The 15,059-nt window shown below is 38.2% G+C and overlaps 1 protein-coding gene across 1 annotated transcript in view; it reads right to left on the bottom strand.

The window, feature by feature from the left end:
* Positions 1-15,059, bottom strand: part of LOC107551199 (triple functional domain protein-like) — a 168,195-nt gene that overhangs the window by 141,985 nt on the left and 11,151 nt on the right. The window contains exon 2 of the mRNA XM_016232740.1: positions 11,331-11,381. Coding sequence (XP_016088226.1) covers positions 11,331-11,381 — 51 coding nt within the window. The remainder of the gene's footprint in view (positions 1-11,330; positions 11,382-15,059) is intronic.

Genomic DNA, 15,059 nt, shown 5'->3' with positions numbered 1-15,059 from the left:
CATCCCGTTTATTTACACGTTAAGCATTTTCCTCTGATATAAAAAAACATGCTTAATGCACAGTGATATTAAAAGACCACATTCTGTACACACCTTACTAATAAAGCATATGTGCAGAAAAACAGATGAGCCCAAAATATGAACTTTAAATATCACTGTCTTAAAGGGGTCATATGATGCAATTTAAATTTTTCCTTTCTCTTTGGAGTGTTACAAGCTCTTGGTGCACAAAGAAGATCTGTAAAGTTGCAAAGACTAAAGTCTCAAATCCAAAGAGATATTCTTTATAAAAGCTAAGAGTCAACCACGCCTACCTAAGACGGCTCGTTCTAACATGCCCCCACATGTCTACATCACTATGTGGGAAGATTTGCATAACGCCGCCCAAATGTTCACGCAAAGAAAGAAGACGTAACTTTTATTCTCGCTGTAGTATTGTTGTTGCCGCCGCCACCGTGTCATGAAGGCGCTGTGTTTCATTGTGAAAGCAAAACTACTTTGTTTGGCCTTCCAAAAATGGACACGACTAGAAATCAGTGGTTTTATTTACAACACTGTTCCAGAACACTTGTGCAGCACTGTGCGCAGCACATTTTATGGAGGACTGTTTACTGATCCTGGGAGAGTAGACTACTAAAATGGCGACTGTTCTGACTCACGGACTATAAGTACGTTTTTTTATATTTAAAGAGTTTTTATATTTTTTATATTTAAAGCGAGTTTTTTGGGCAGTGTAGAGTAGGGCTTGTTGTTTGTCATTTCTCTGATCACAAATGCAGACATGGTTTTATGTTTACGTGGCGCGATGCAACGCAACATTTTTCTAAAGAGAGGGAAACGCTTAACGTTTAAACATGTCGGGTTAATATTCTGGCTCATCTGCACGTCTTTTAGCATCACTGTCTTAGTATTTTAAACCAGCATTTTGAAATGCTACAAAACTGTTCACAAGCTACTAGGGATTTGATTTTGCTTGTCATTTGTTGAAAAATATATAAAAAGTACAGTGAGTTTGTGACTGTTCGCTGAATATGTGACCCACAATCTCTGATTCTCCTCCATGGCCATGGAAAACTTAATATTTATAATGACAACAATTATGCTTTGTCATTTAAAACTTTCTAACAAAGAAATGGATCGACTTCTGTCAGCTTGTTGAACACACTTTTATTTGGATAATCTACCATATGATGGCTGAAGCAGCAGCGAGCATCCAGCGGGCGACACTGTTTTCATGCTAATCAGGTAAACATTGTAAACCAAATTCAACAAAACGTAAGAGAAAAAAAAATCAAATTATTATGCAGTGCGATCAAATAGCTTCTCTTCCCTGCAAACGATACAATGAAGAATGAATGAATGATTGTTTAACTTAGAGGCAAAAACAAAACAAAAGATAAGCAGTTATTTTTATAGAGAATGTGAAGTAACCATTGGAACGGATAGAGTATCGTGCTAATATGGCGGCGCCTTCCCGAAATGCAACGCGGAGTGAAAAGATTGTGACGTAACTTCTCATTCTCTATTGGCTTTGTTGAGGGAACCAGTGTGATGCTAACAGCCGATCGGCCTACAAAGTGACGTCATAGTTCCCCCACTCTATTATCGTGGTCACATGACGATATGAAAGATAGGAAAGATATTTTTAAACATATTTAAACTTCTTATTCTAACATAAAAGGTATTTAAAGTTGTGTTTGGTCAGTTATGCTTTGGCACAGTATCTGTCAAACGAATTAAAACCGAAAGCACAACATAGCTCAATCCCGTCTGTTTTCGCTGCGCGATTCAAAGCGAAGCGCACACATTATGCGATCAGCTCATGATCCGGTGTTTTCCGCGTCTCAGAACGGGTCAGTTCACAGTGAACGCAGTGAACTCGTTTATTGCATGTGCTGTGAGTTTAGCACACGTTTGGGAACACAACGGCCACCAGTTATGCTTTATTTTCATGGCAGATGATTACAACATTTCACTAGATTTGTAGTAAGACACGTTTTTGTAAGCCTGTTCTAATTTGGCTTCCTAAAACACCAGTGTGAATGTAATTTAGACTGAGACCATATATCACAAATAAAAAGAGGGTTGAGTCCCCTTTAAGTCAATTCACTGACTTTTTTCTGACTTAAGTTTTCTTAGTTGGAGCTCTTAATTTTGAACTCTCAAAGTGCATTAAATAGAATAATTTAACTTTAAAATACACCAAATTTTCATTTTTTTCCCCAATTCTTCATTTGTCTTTTTTAAATATCACAATAAATATCGTATCGTGGACTTCATATCGTGATATTATCCTGTCGTGAGATTTTGATATTGTTACATCCCTAAACATCACACACCAAATATTACTCTTTCTCTATACTCTACTCTAGGAACCCCAGAACTGTGTACTGATTAAACGTTTAAGTACCATGGACTCTCATCTTCTCCCCAGACCCTTCCATGGAGGAAGCATGAACTGAAGTACTCCACTGAAGACCCCAGTATTTTTATCTGATTTAGACTCTAGTAATTCCCATGATCTTATCCATTTCATAACCTGTTAATGCAATCTTCTGTTCCTTTCCAAATGTGACAGCTCTCCTCAATTATGTCATGTTTAAACACCACTTAAATAAAGAGTTTGGTTTTAAAAGAAGAAAAAAAGAACTGAAAACTGTCTGGTCCAACAAATCCTTCTCTTAGACTGCATTTGAAAACTACGCTAGCTATTGGTTATATGCAAGCCCTATTTCACAGGCAACCTGGAAAATAGTCCACTTGGACCAGGTCAGCTATTTATAATTGCTGTTGAGAAGAAGATGTCTCTAGACTGTGTGACCAAGCACTGGTCAGTTCTTGTTCTTTATACTTCCAGCCCTTTAATGCACATCTAGCTCAGATTAACACAAAAACCTGCACATTTTAGCCTTAACTGAACAATTGCCCTTGCACAAATGGCAAGCACCTTGCTCTCTGTGCATTTGGCGATTCAGAAAAGGTCTAACCTCAGATAACTGCAAAAGTATTTTGTGTTAACCACCCTTTATACTATATTACTTTATTTGTCAAACTAAGTGAACTACAAAGTTATTTTAAAGCATCAACACATCATTGGACCTAACCCTGCTTGAAGCCCACCAAAGTGTTTGGATGCGTATGTGTGTGTCCATCTGTCTGAAAGAGGTGTTTTAAGGTTTTGGGTACTAAAGAATCTTTGGAGCCTTCATGTTTACTCTACTGGCCAGTAGCTATGGTGGGACTGATTGGGGGTGATGAGCATGTCGAGGACTTTGGCAGACAACATAAAGACCTCCTCTGGAGATGTCCATTGTGCGAGTGACTCCCTCCGGACCTGAGAACGTACCAGATTCCGGCACAATTTGGAAGAAAATTATCGTACACGAGTCAAATGTACAGAATACAGCTATTTATCTAAACCAACAACTTTTTGACATGACCTGCAAATTACCACAATAGATAAAACTGGACATTGCAGTATGTTTTTTCGCCTTTCTATGTGTAAAAACACCAAGGGAAGCAGGTCGCGGAGAAGACGCCGAATAGTAATCTGTTAATAACACTGATTAAACCCACTGACTCTCACTCAATAAAAGAATCACATTGCTGTGTTTTTTTGAAAGTTTTGATTTTGTTGGTTTAATAATAAACATTACCTTCTTTACGAGCATGACTAGATCTAGATCTAGGCTTGTGAATTAGCAGAACTTGAACAGGGGACTTTCTAAAATGCTTAAAGTGGCTTAATGTACCAAGACAGTGACTGAATGGTCACAAAATTGTAAAGCATATATGTGCAGATACGCATATAAGCTCAAAATGTGAATGCATCCCGTTTATTTACACGTTAAGCATTTTCCTCTGATATAAAAAAACATGCTTAATGCACAGTGATATTAAAAGACCACATTCTGTACACACCTTACTAATAAAGCATATGTGCAGAAAAACAGATGAGCCCAAAATATGAACTTTAAATATCACTGTCTTAAAGGGGTCATATGATGCAATTTAAATTTTTCCTTTCTCTTTGGAGTGTTACAAGCTCTTGGTGCACAAAGAAGATCTGTAAAGTTGCAAAGACTAAAGTCTCAAATCCAAAGAGATATTCTTTATAAAAGCTAAGAGTCAACCACGCCTACCTAAGACGGCTCGTTCTAACATGCCCCCACATGTCTACATCACTATGTGGGAAGCTTTGCATAACGCCGCCCAAATGTTCACGCAAAGAAAGAAGACGTAACTTTTATTCTCGCTGTAGTATTGTTGTTGCCGCCGCCACCGTGTCATGAAGGCGCTGTGTTTCATTGTGAAAGCAAAACTACTTTGTTTGGCCTTCCAAAAATGGACACGACTAGAAATCAGTGGTTTTATTTACAACACTGTTCCAGAACACTTGTGCAGCACTGTGCGCAGCACATTTTATGGAGGACTGTTTACTGATCCTGGGAGAGTAGACTACTAAAATGGCGACTGTTCTGACTCACGGACTATAAGTACGTTTTTTTATATTTAAAGAGTTTTTATATTTTTTATATTTAAAGCGAGTTTTTTGGGCAGTGTAGAGTAGGGCTTGTTGTTTGTCATTTCTCTGATCACAAATGCAGACATGGTTTTATGTTTACGTGGCGCGATGCAACGCAACATTTTTCTAAAGAGAGGGAAACGCTTAACGTTTAAACATGTCGGGTTAATATTCTGGCTCATCTGCACGTCTTTTAGCATCACTGTCTTAGTATTTTAAACCAGCATTTTGAAATGCTACAAAACTGTTCACAAGCTACTAGGGATTTGATTTTGCTTGTCATTTGTTGAAAAATATATAAAAAGTACAGTGAGTTTGTGACTGTTCGCTGAATATGTGACCCACAATCTCTGATTCTCCTCCATGGCCATGGAAAACTTAATATTTATAATGACAACAATTATGCTTTGTCATTTAAAACTTTCTAACAAAGAAATGGATCGACTTCTGTCAGCTTGTTGAACACACTTTTATTTGGATAATCTACCATATGATGGCTGAAGCAGCAGCGAGCATCCAGCGGGCGACACTGTTTTCATGCTAATCAGGTAAACATTGTAAACCAAATTCAACAAAACGTAAGAGAAAAAAAAATCAAATTATTATGCAGTGCGATCAAATAGCTTCTCTTCCCTGCAAACGATACAATGAAGAATGAATGAATGATTGTTTAACTTAGAGGCAAAAACAAAACAAAAGATAAGCAGTTATTTTTATAGAGAATGTGAAGTAACCATTGGAACGGATAGAGTATCGTGCTAATATGGCGGCGCCTTCCCGAAATGCAACGCGGAGTGAAAAGATTGTGACGTAACTTCTCATTCTCTATTGGCTTTGTTGAGGGAACCAGTGTGATGCTAACAGCCGATCGGCCTACAAAGTGACGTCATAGTTCCCCCACTCTATTATCGTGGTCACATGACGATATGAAAGATAGGAAAGATATTTTTAAACATATTTAAACTTCTTATTCTAACATAAAAGGTATTTAAAGTTGTGTTTGGTCAGTTATGCTTTGGCACAGTATCTGTCAAACGAATTAAAACCGAAAGCACAACATAGCTCAATCCCGTCTGTTTTCGCTGCGCGATTCAAAGCGAAGCGCACACATTATGCGATCAGCTCATGATCCGGTGTTTTCCGCGTCTCAGAACGGGTCAGTTCACAGTGAACGCAGTGAACTCGTTTATTGCATGTGCTGTGAGTTTAGCACACGTTTGGGAACACAACGGCCACCAGTTATGCTTTATTTTCATGGCAGATGATTACAACATTTCACTAGATTTGTAGTAAGACACGTTTTTGTAAGCCTGTTCTAATTTGGCTTCCTAAAACACCAGTGTGAATGTAATTTAGACTGAGACCATATATCACAAATAAAAAGAGGGTTGAGTCCCCTTTAAGTCAATTCACTGACTTTTTTCTGACTTAAGTTTTCTTAGTTGGAGCTCTTAATTTTGAACTCTCAAAGTGCATTAAATAGAATAATTTAACTTTAAAATACACCAAATTTTCATTTTTTTCCCCAATTCTTCATTTGTCTTTTTTAAATATCACAATAAATATCGTATCGTGGACTTCATATCGTGATATTATCCTGTCGTGAGATTTTGATATTGTTACATCCCTAAACATCACACACCAAATATTACTCTTTCTCTATACTCTACTCTAGGAACCCCAGAACTGTGTACTGATTAAACGTTTAAGTACCATGGACTCTCATCTTCTCCCCAGACCCTTCCATGGAGGAAGCATGAACTGAAGTACTCCACTGAAGACCCCAGTATTTTTATCTGATTTAGACTCTAGTAATTCCCATGATCTTATCCATTTCATAACCTGTTAATGCAATCTTCTGTTCCTTTCCAAATGTGACAGCTCTCCTCAATTATGTCATGTTTAAACACCACTTAAATAAAGAGTTTGGTTTTAAAAGAAGAAAAAAAGAACTGAAAACTGTCTGGTCCAACAAATCCTTCTCTTAGACTGCATTTGAAAACTACGCTAGCTATTGGTTATATGCAAGCCCTATTTCACAGGCAACCTGGAAAATAGTCCACTTGGACCAGGTCAGCTATTTATAATTGCTGTTGAGAAGAAGATGTGTCATTTGTTGAAAAATATATAAAAAGTACAGTGAGTTTGTGACTGTTCGCTGAATATGTGACCCACAATCTCTGATTCTCCTCCATGGCCATGGAAAACTTAATATTTATAATGACAACAATTATGCTTTGTCATTTAAAACTTTCTAACAAAGAAATGGATCGACTTCTGTCAGCTTGTTGAACACACTTTTATTTGGATAATCTACCATATGATGGCTGAAGCAGCAGCGAGCATCCAGCGGGCGACACTGTTTTCATGCTAATCAGGTAAACATTGTAAACCAAATTCAACAAAACGTAAGAGAAAAAAAAATCAAATTATTATGCAGTGCGATCAAATAGCTTCTCTTCCCTGCAAACGATACAATGAAGAATGAATGAATGATTGTTTAACTTAGAGGCAAAAACAAAACAAAAGATAAGCAGTTATTTTTATAGAGAATGTGAAGTAACCATTGGAACGGATAGAGTATCGTGCTAATATGGCGGCGCCTTCCCGAAATGCAACGCGGAGTGAAAAGATTGTGACGTAACTTCTCATTCTCTATTGGCTTTGTTGAGGGAACCAGTGTGATGCTAACAGCCGATCGGCCTACAAAGTGACGTCATAGTTCCCCCACTCTATTATCGTGGTCACATGACGATATGAAAGATAGGAAAGATATTTTTAAACATATTTAAACTTCTTATTCTAACATAAAAGGTATTTAAAGTTGTGTTTGGTCAGTTATGCTTTGGCACAGTATCTGTCAAACGAATTAAAACCGAAAGCACAACATAGCTCAATCCCGTCTGTTTTCGCTGCGCGATTCAAAGCGAAGCGCACACATTATGCGATCAGCTCATGATCCGGTGTTTTCCGCGTCTCAGAACGGGTCAGTTCACAGTGAACGCAGTGAACTCGTTTATTGCATGTGCTGTGAGTTTAGCACACGTTTGGGAACACAACGGCCACCAGTTATGCTTTATTTTCATGGCAGATGATTACAACATTTCACTAGATTTGTAGTAAGACACGTTTTTGTAAGCCTGTTCTAATTTGGCTTCCTAAAACACCAGTGTGAATGTAATTTAGACTGAGACCATATATCACAAATAAAAAGAGGGTTGAGTCCCCTTTAAGTCAATTCACTGACTTTTTTCTGACTTAAGTTTTCTTAGTTGGAGCTCTTAATTTTGAACTCTCAAAGTGCATTAAATAGAATAATTTAACTTTAAAATACACCAAATTTTCATTTTTTTCCCCAATTCTTCATTTGTCTTTTTTAAATATCACAATAAATATCGTATCGTGGACTTCATATCGTGATATTATCCTGTCGTGAGATTTTGATATTGTTACATCCCTAAACATCACACACCAAATATTACTCTTTCTCTATACTCTACTCTAGGAACCCCAGAACTGTGTACTGATTAAACGTTTAAGTACCATGGACTCTCATCTTCTCCCCAGACCCTTCCATGGAGGAAGCATGAACTGAAGTACTCCACTGAAGACCCCAGTATTTTTATCTGATTTAGACTCTAGTAATTCCCATGATCTTATCCATTTCATAACCTGTTAATGCAATCTTCTGTTCCTTTCCAAATGTGACAGCTCTCCTCAATTATGTCATGTTTAAACACCACTTAAATAAAGAGTTTGGTTTTAAAAGAAGAAAAAAAGAACTGAAAACTGTCTGGTCCAACAAATCCTTCTCTTAGACTGCATTTGAAAACTACGCTAGCTATTGGTTATATGCAAGCCCTATTTCACAGGCAACCTGGAAAATAGTCCACTTGGACCAGGTCAGCTATTTATAATTGCTGTTGAGAAGAAGATGTCTCTAGACTGTGTGACCAAGCACTGGTCAGTTCTTGTTCTTTATACTTCCAGCCCTTTAATGCACATCTAGCTCAGATTAACACAAAAACCTGCACATTTTAGCCTTAACTGAACAATTGCCCTTGCACAAATGGCAAGCACCTTGCTCTCTGTGCATTTGGCGATTCAGAAAAGGTCTAACCTCAGATAACTGCAAAAGTATTTTGTGTTAACCACCCTTTATACTATATTACTTTATTTGTCAAACTAAGTGAACTACAAAGTTATTTTAAAGCATCAACACATCATTGGACCTAACCCTGCTTGAAGCCCACCAAAGTGTTTGGATGCGTATGTGTGTGTCCATCTGTCTGAAAGAGGTGTTTTAAGGTTTTGGGTACTAAAGAATCTTTGGAGCCTTCATGTTTACTCTACTGGCCAGTAGCTATGGTGGGACTGATTGGGGGTGATGAGCATGTCGAGGACTTTGGCAGACAACATAAAGACCTCCTCTGGAGATGTCCATTGTGCGAGTGACTCCCTCCGGACCTGAGAACGTACCAGATTCCGGCACATCTCGGCATGGGTCTAATACACTTCAGTCTCCAATTAGAGAATGAGTAAACCACTGCTGGGAACAGGGCAGAGCTCACTGCATCTAAAACTTTATTTGCTAGGTTTTGGGTTTAAAAATATTTTCTCATTTGTTATTATGAGTTTATGTTATTGCAATGTAATTAGAAACAAAATTCTTGAAGGCTTGGCCATATTAAATTTGTTCTTATTGCGGTCATGTTATTACTGTAGTTTTGAGGTTCAGTAGTCATTAGAGAGCTGATTATGAAAGACTTGAAATGAATAACAAGTTAGGGTCTCATATGAAAGGCGCCGTAGGTGACGAACATGTAGAAACAAAGAAATGTCGTGCAACCGCATTTATTTTTAGACATGCTTTTTGAACTGATTTAGATCATTGCCACTCATAGAAATGTTCTGTGCACCTTGGGCAACAATGAGATAAACAGCATCGCTCAAATAACCAGCATGGGGAATTCTACATAAACCTCAGCAATTTATTCTTAAATATTAGAATTTTTGTATTTTGTTTTTTACTACATACACTGGATTTGATGAAGTTAGCCAAAATATGATCTTTTTAGGGTGCAAGCTAAATAAAATTAATACTGTGACAAATCTAAGCAAATCTAAAGAACCAGATATTAACTGTGTCGGCTGGCTGCGGAAGATATTATCTTGGGACGAGCAAATGTTCAACTAATATTAGACATAACTGGGTCAAGTATAGTTACTTTTAAAATACGTCCTAGAACCTCCCAACTGTCTGATTAAAAAATACAAATAAAAATCTATTTCCTATATATAAAGGTCTGATTTCCTGCAAAGTGATTAATCTTTTTCAGACTTGACATATATATGCAATTTTCAGTATATAGTGTAATAACCCATCATCGTCATCATGATATCATCAACAAATCAGACTCAGTTGCATTTGTACTCAATCTAAAATGCATAATAAAAGAGTAAAAACTAGATTCACCCTGCAGGAATCCAATGTAGCATGACCTAATGAAACCAAATAAAAGCATTTAGATGAATCAATAGATTAAATCAGCCAAAAGCCAAATGGGCAATCAGAGTTAATGCTAGAACAGTTCTCTTAACCGAAACAACCTCACAGATGGTATTCCATATTCTTGAACCTGGATTTCAAGACATTTAAAACTGAAACCAAACAATTATGTGCAGCAGGCTATATAAGTGCATTAATTAGATTAAAGGGGTCATATGATGCTGCTAAAAAGAACATTATTTTGTGTATTTGGTGTAATGCAATGTGTTTATGCGGTTTAAGGTTAAAAAACACATTTTCCACATAATGTACATTATTGTTTCTCCTCTATGCCCCGCCTTTCTGAAACGCGTCGATTTTTACAAAGCTCATCGGTCTGAAAAGCAAGGTGTGCTCTGATTGGCCAGCTATCCGGTGAGTTGTGATTGGCTGAATACCTCAAGCGTGTGACAGAAATGTTACGCCCTACCATACTGTGAAGGAGCGACGAGACAAAAACATTAAAACCCATTATAAACGAGGCATTTGTTGCATCCAGTGGGGACTACTCTACACTGCTCAAAACTCGCATTTGAATCGTCAGTGGCAAATTCTTTAAATATAAAAACGTACTTACAGGCTGTGAGTCATGAAGCGCCAAACTGTCCTTGCAAAGTTGGAATTGCCCCACTTTAAAGAAACAGACACCGGCATTGTAGGCTATACTCTCCCAGGAAACAGTCCTCGTCCTCCATAAAATGCACACACATCTGAATATTTGGGTTGAACTGTTCCGGAACAGTGTTGTAAATACAACTTAACCACTGATTTCTAGTTGTGTCCTCTTTTGGAAGGCCAAACAAAGTAGTTTCGCTTTCATAAGGAAACACACAGCATCTCCACAACATGGCGGCGGCGGAAACAACAATACTACAGCGAGAATCAAAGTTACACCTTCAATCTTTGCGTGAACATTTGGGTGGCGTTATGCAAATCTTCCCACATCATGACGTAGACATGTGGGGGCATGTTAGAACGAGCCGTTTTAGGTAGGCGTGGTTGACTCTTAACTTTTATAAAGAATATCTCTTTGGATTTGAGACTTTAGTCTTTGCAACTTTACAGATCTTCTTTATGCACCAAGAGCTTGTAACACTCCAAAGAGAAAGGAAAAATTGAAATTGCATCATATGACCGCTTTAAACATCTCAAAAAATGTAACCAATGCTAATAGCTAAAAGGAGACTCATTTGAACACTGTGCAAAAAATATTAATGTAGCTCAACCAAATAAATGTCAGCAATAACAGTGTCTTACCTGGGTGACTGGGTAACTCAAGCTTGGGTTCACATTTTGGAAGAGAACATTCTGAAAATACAGAGAATGACAGAAAGTGATAGGGGTTAGATAAAATGCAGTACACTCTCAATCAATTCTTAGAGATGAAGGGGATTCCTGACACTTCGAAGTGAAGTTTATATAGGCATGAGCATTTTACATCATGAAACATACAGTATGGCCTAACACAGATCTCAGAACTAAAGAACGATTCACATTACATACATGTGACAGAGGAAGGGTAATGATCAGAAGTTCAGAAGTTAGAAAACCATAAAGCATAGCTAAATTTAACACTCAAAGGTTGCTTTGAATCTATTTTGATTTGAATAATCTGACTGAAACTATCTGAAACATAAAATCATGTACAGTATCTGCATCTACATCACAGTGGATGCTTTCAGGATAGCAAGGATCACCAATATATTTTTGTTATGCCGTATATTGTCATTTCCTCATCATGACTAAAACACTAAACAATCTGTAAAAATCTGATTAAATTTAAAATAAGGGTATATTTGAAATAATTATTTATTTGGTTTGAGCAAAATTGTCCTAAAGCAATAACTTCTAATACAAAAAACAAACAAAATGGGGTTTAACCATTGCAAGTGTTTTTCCAGATAAAACACTCCAGCATGTGTGTGCTTCAGCCTGTGGCTTGCTTTTAGAATGCTCTCTGGCCTATTAAGTATCCCGCTGAGACTGTGTGATATAATCTTATTTTAAAAGAGTCGACCCCCAATACAGCTAAGCCAAAATCCTCCCTTATTACACACTGAGGACTGACGCTCACTGATAAGACCTCAGTCACTCGCTGCCCTTCCTCACTGACACTGCATCAGAACACTTGGCCTTTACCCTAACCTCAACATTACATGGCAAATGTCAGTGCTGATCTGGGAGCATCTGCTGGAAAATGTACAAGCTCTTGATCAGATAAGGGTTATATGGCAGTGCCAAGGCGCAGTGGTCTCTTATCGAGAGTAAAGACCCCATGGCAGAAATGAATGATTTACCTCAACAGGTTTTTAGGTGAATGCACCTGCGGCAGTAGCTTTTCCTGATGTGTATCTTGTGCAAACACACACAATGCTACACAACACATTTTCAGGCATCAATTAATTTGATGTAAAATGAATAGTGAACTCAAAAATGAGAATTCTGTCATATAATTGACTAATTTATATGTAACTGACTCACCCCTGTGGTCTGTGGAACACAAATCTTTGCATCTTCATGTGCCATGTCTGCATGTGCAAGCGCAAATACAAAGACTTGGAATAAAGCACATTTGTACAAGTGTCTATAAGAATTGTATAGAATATTTTTTATGGTATTTTTGTTGAGTTCCTTTTATGTTCTATGGATGAAAGAATATCAGATTTGAAATGACATGAGTGATGTGAGTTCTCACAATAGAAAATCTAAATTATTGATACAAAATGTGAATGTAAACATACGGAGGGAAACGTTTACTTTTTCTGTTAATTCATATAGTTACATAAACAGTATTTTACAGTAAAATTACACATAATGCAAAGCTAAACCATTTACTTTACTTTAGCGTAGATAGATACATTATATGGAAGCTTGTTTCCGCCACTGAATAAAAAATAAAAAAGGTAATTGCAACTTTTTATCTCACAATTCTGAATTTTTTCTCGCAATTGCAAGTTTACATCTTGCAATTCTGACTTTTTTTTCAGAACTGCAAGATATAAACTCGTAACTGCGAGTCAGGATATAAACTCACAATACAGAGAAAAAATCCAAAATGGCAAGTTTATATCTCATCATAATTCCAACTTTATAATTCGCAACTGAGTTAATATCATGCAATTCTGAGAAAAGAGTCAGAATTGTGAGATACAAAGTCACAATTACCTTTTTTATTTTTTATTCAGTGACAGAAACAGACTTCCATAATATTATTTTAATTATTATTAATGCATGTAACACCTGAAACATTGTCACAGTATTTTTTACAGTGAATATCTGGCAATTATATCTACTATTTAATCTTCATTAAAGGTTAATTGAATATTTTCACTGGCCCACACAGCACAAGTGTTTGAATGACTGTGGTTTTGACTTTTGAAAGAAATCAGGAAACTATTTAGCATCTGTGTGTGCATCACTTCCTCTCCTGGGCAGCCCACTGGCTTCATCTGCCTTCATTTCAAAATCCAACTTTGAGATAAACACATCCATGACATCCTCCCCTCAAACATCTGTTCCTCATTGTAAAAACAATGTACTCTAAACTCCTTCAAGAGATGGAGAGAGAGATGTAAACTGAAATAATCTTCTTCCAATTATAGAAGATGAGATAGCAGCATTGTCTATTCATGGACCATAATGCTGTTCTGCATTTATATTCTATCGCAGCCGACTGAAACACTGACATCAAGAGCAAATTAAGAGATTTTAACCCTTCAAGTACAACTTTGGACAATAGCATGATTGTATTCTTTGAAGTACCTTGGAGTACCATGTAAGTACCATGATATGAGAATGATAATCTAATACCATGGTATTGTCACAGTGCATTTTTGTAAAGGATGATTACATGAATGGTACGGTTACTAAGCTTACTGCTATGTAATGCCTTGCTTCTCTTTATCTTAAAAGTTATTTTCCTGGTCGAATCGATTCTGCATCTGCAGCGACCACATTACAGCACTAGCGTGGAGTAGGGTCAGATGATATTTGCTCATTCAGGGCTTCATTATATTACATAATGCAATGCTTTCTACTTCACAAGCCATAATGGCTATGCTGAACCTCACAGGCTACCGTAAACAAGCTTGCAATTCAGTTTAAATAAGTTGGACTCTGGGCTCTGGTTCAGGATACTTGGTTCCCCTTCAGGAACTCGAGCTGCGTCGAGTCGCTTTGGGAACGCCCTTGCGTGACCGCGTTCTGAAGCACGTGTCAAATCCGTCCAATGGAGCAGCGAGACGTCACAAGCAGGGTGACGTAAGCACCAGAAAGCATAAAGGCACATCCGGCCGGGCGCAAACCAGCTTCTGCTCTTCAGTAGCGCTCTGTGTATGTGTCTGTCTATTTACTGTTGTCTGTCCGCACAAGCACTCATATATATAAAACAATGAGAAAGTCTATGACGAGCGAACGGCATTACAAACGCTGTGTTTCTCCCTGCCCACGATATCTGGCAGCAGGGGATACACACGATGTGTGTGTCGTTTGTTTAGGAGCAGAGCATGCACGGTCAGCTTTCCAGCAGCTGATTGTCATCACTGCGAGCTCTCGCTGCGCACGCTCCGCTCTCGCCTGGCTGCGTTTGATGACAGCGGCCAAAGGATTTTCCCTGAGGGGGAATCCGCTTTGCATGATCAAGGTCACGCGGCGATGCTTACGTGCCTTAGACATGTGGAAGAAACGTTGGTTCCTGGTTCAAGGCCCGACGTTAGGGGCTCCTTGTCGTCGCGTAAGGCTAACGACGGATGCCTCTCTCACGGGCTGGGGAGCGGTCATGAGTGGCCGCTCTGCCTAGGGTCTGTGGGAAGGCCATCATCTCTTTGGCACATCAACTGCCGGGGAATGCTGGCCGTGTTTCGAGCTCTGACACACTTCCTTCCAGACCTAAGGGGGCATCATGCGTTTGTCCGCACAGACAACACATCGGTGGTCCCCTACATCAATCGGCGGAGTTATGGAAGCTGTGGGCATGGCCCCTGAGGG

The sequence above is a fragment of the Sinocyclocheilus grahami genome, unplaced genomic scaffold, assembly GCF_001515645.1.
Source record: "Sinocyclocheilus grahami isolate Dianchi unplaced genomic scaffold, SAMN03320097.WGS_v1.1 scaffold418.1, whole genome shotgun sequence".
NCBI classification, from domain to species: domain Eukaryota; kingdom Metazoa; phylum Chordata; class Actinopteri; order Cypriniformes; family Cyprinidae; genus Sinocyclocheilus; species Sinocyclocheilus grahami.
This window is presented reverse-complemented; position numbering and strand designations above follow the sequence as displayed.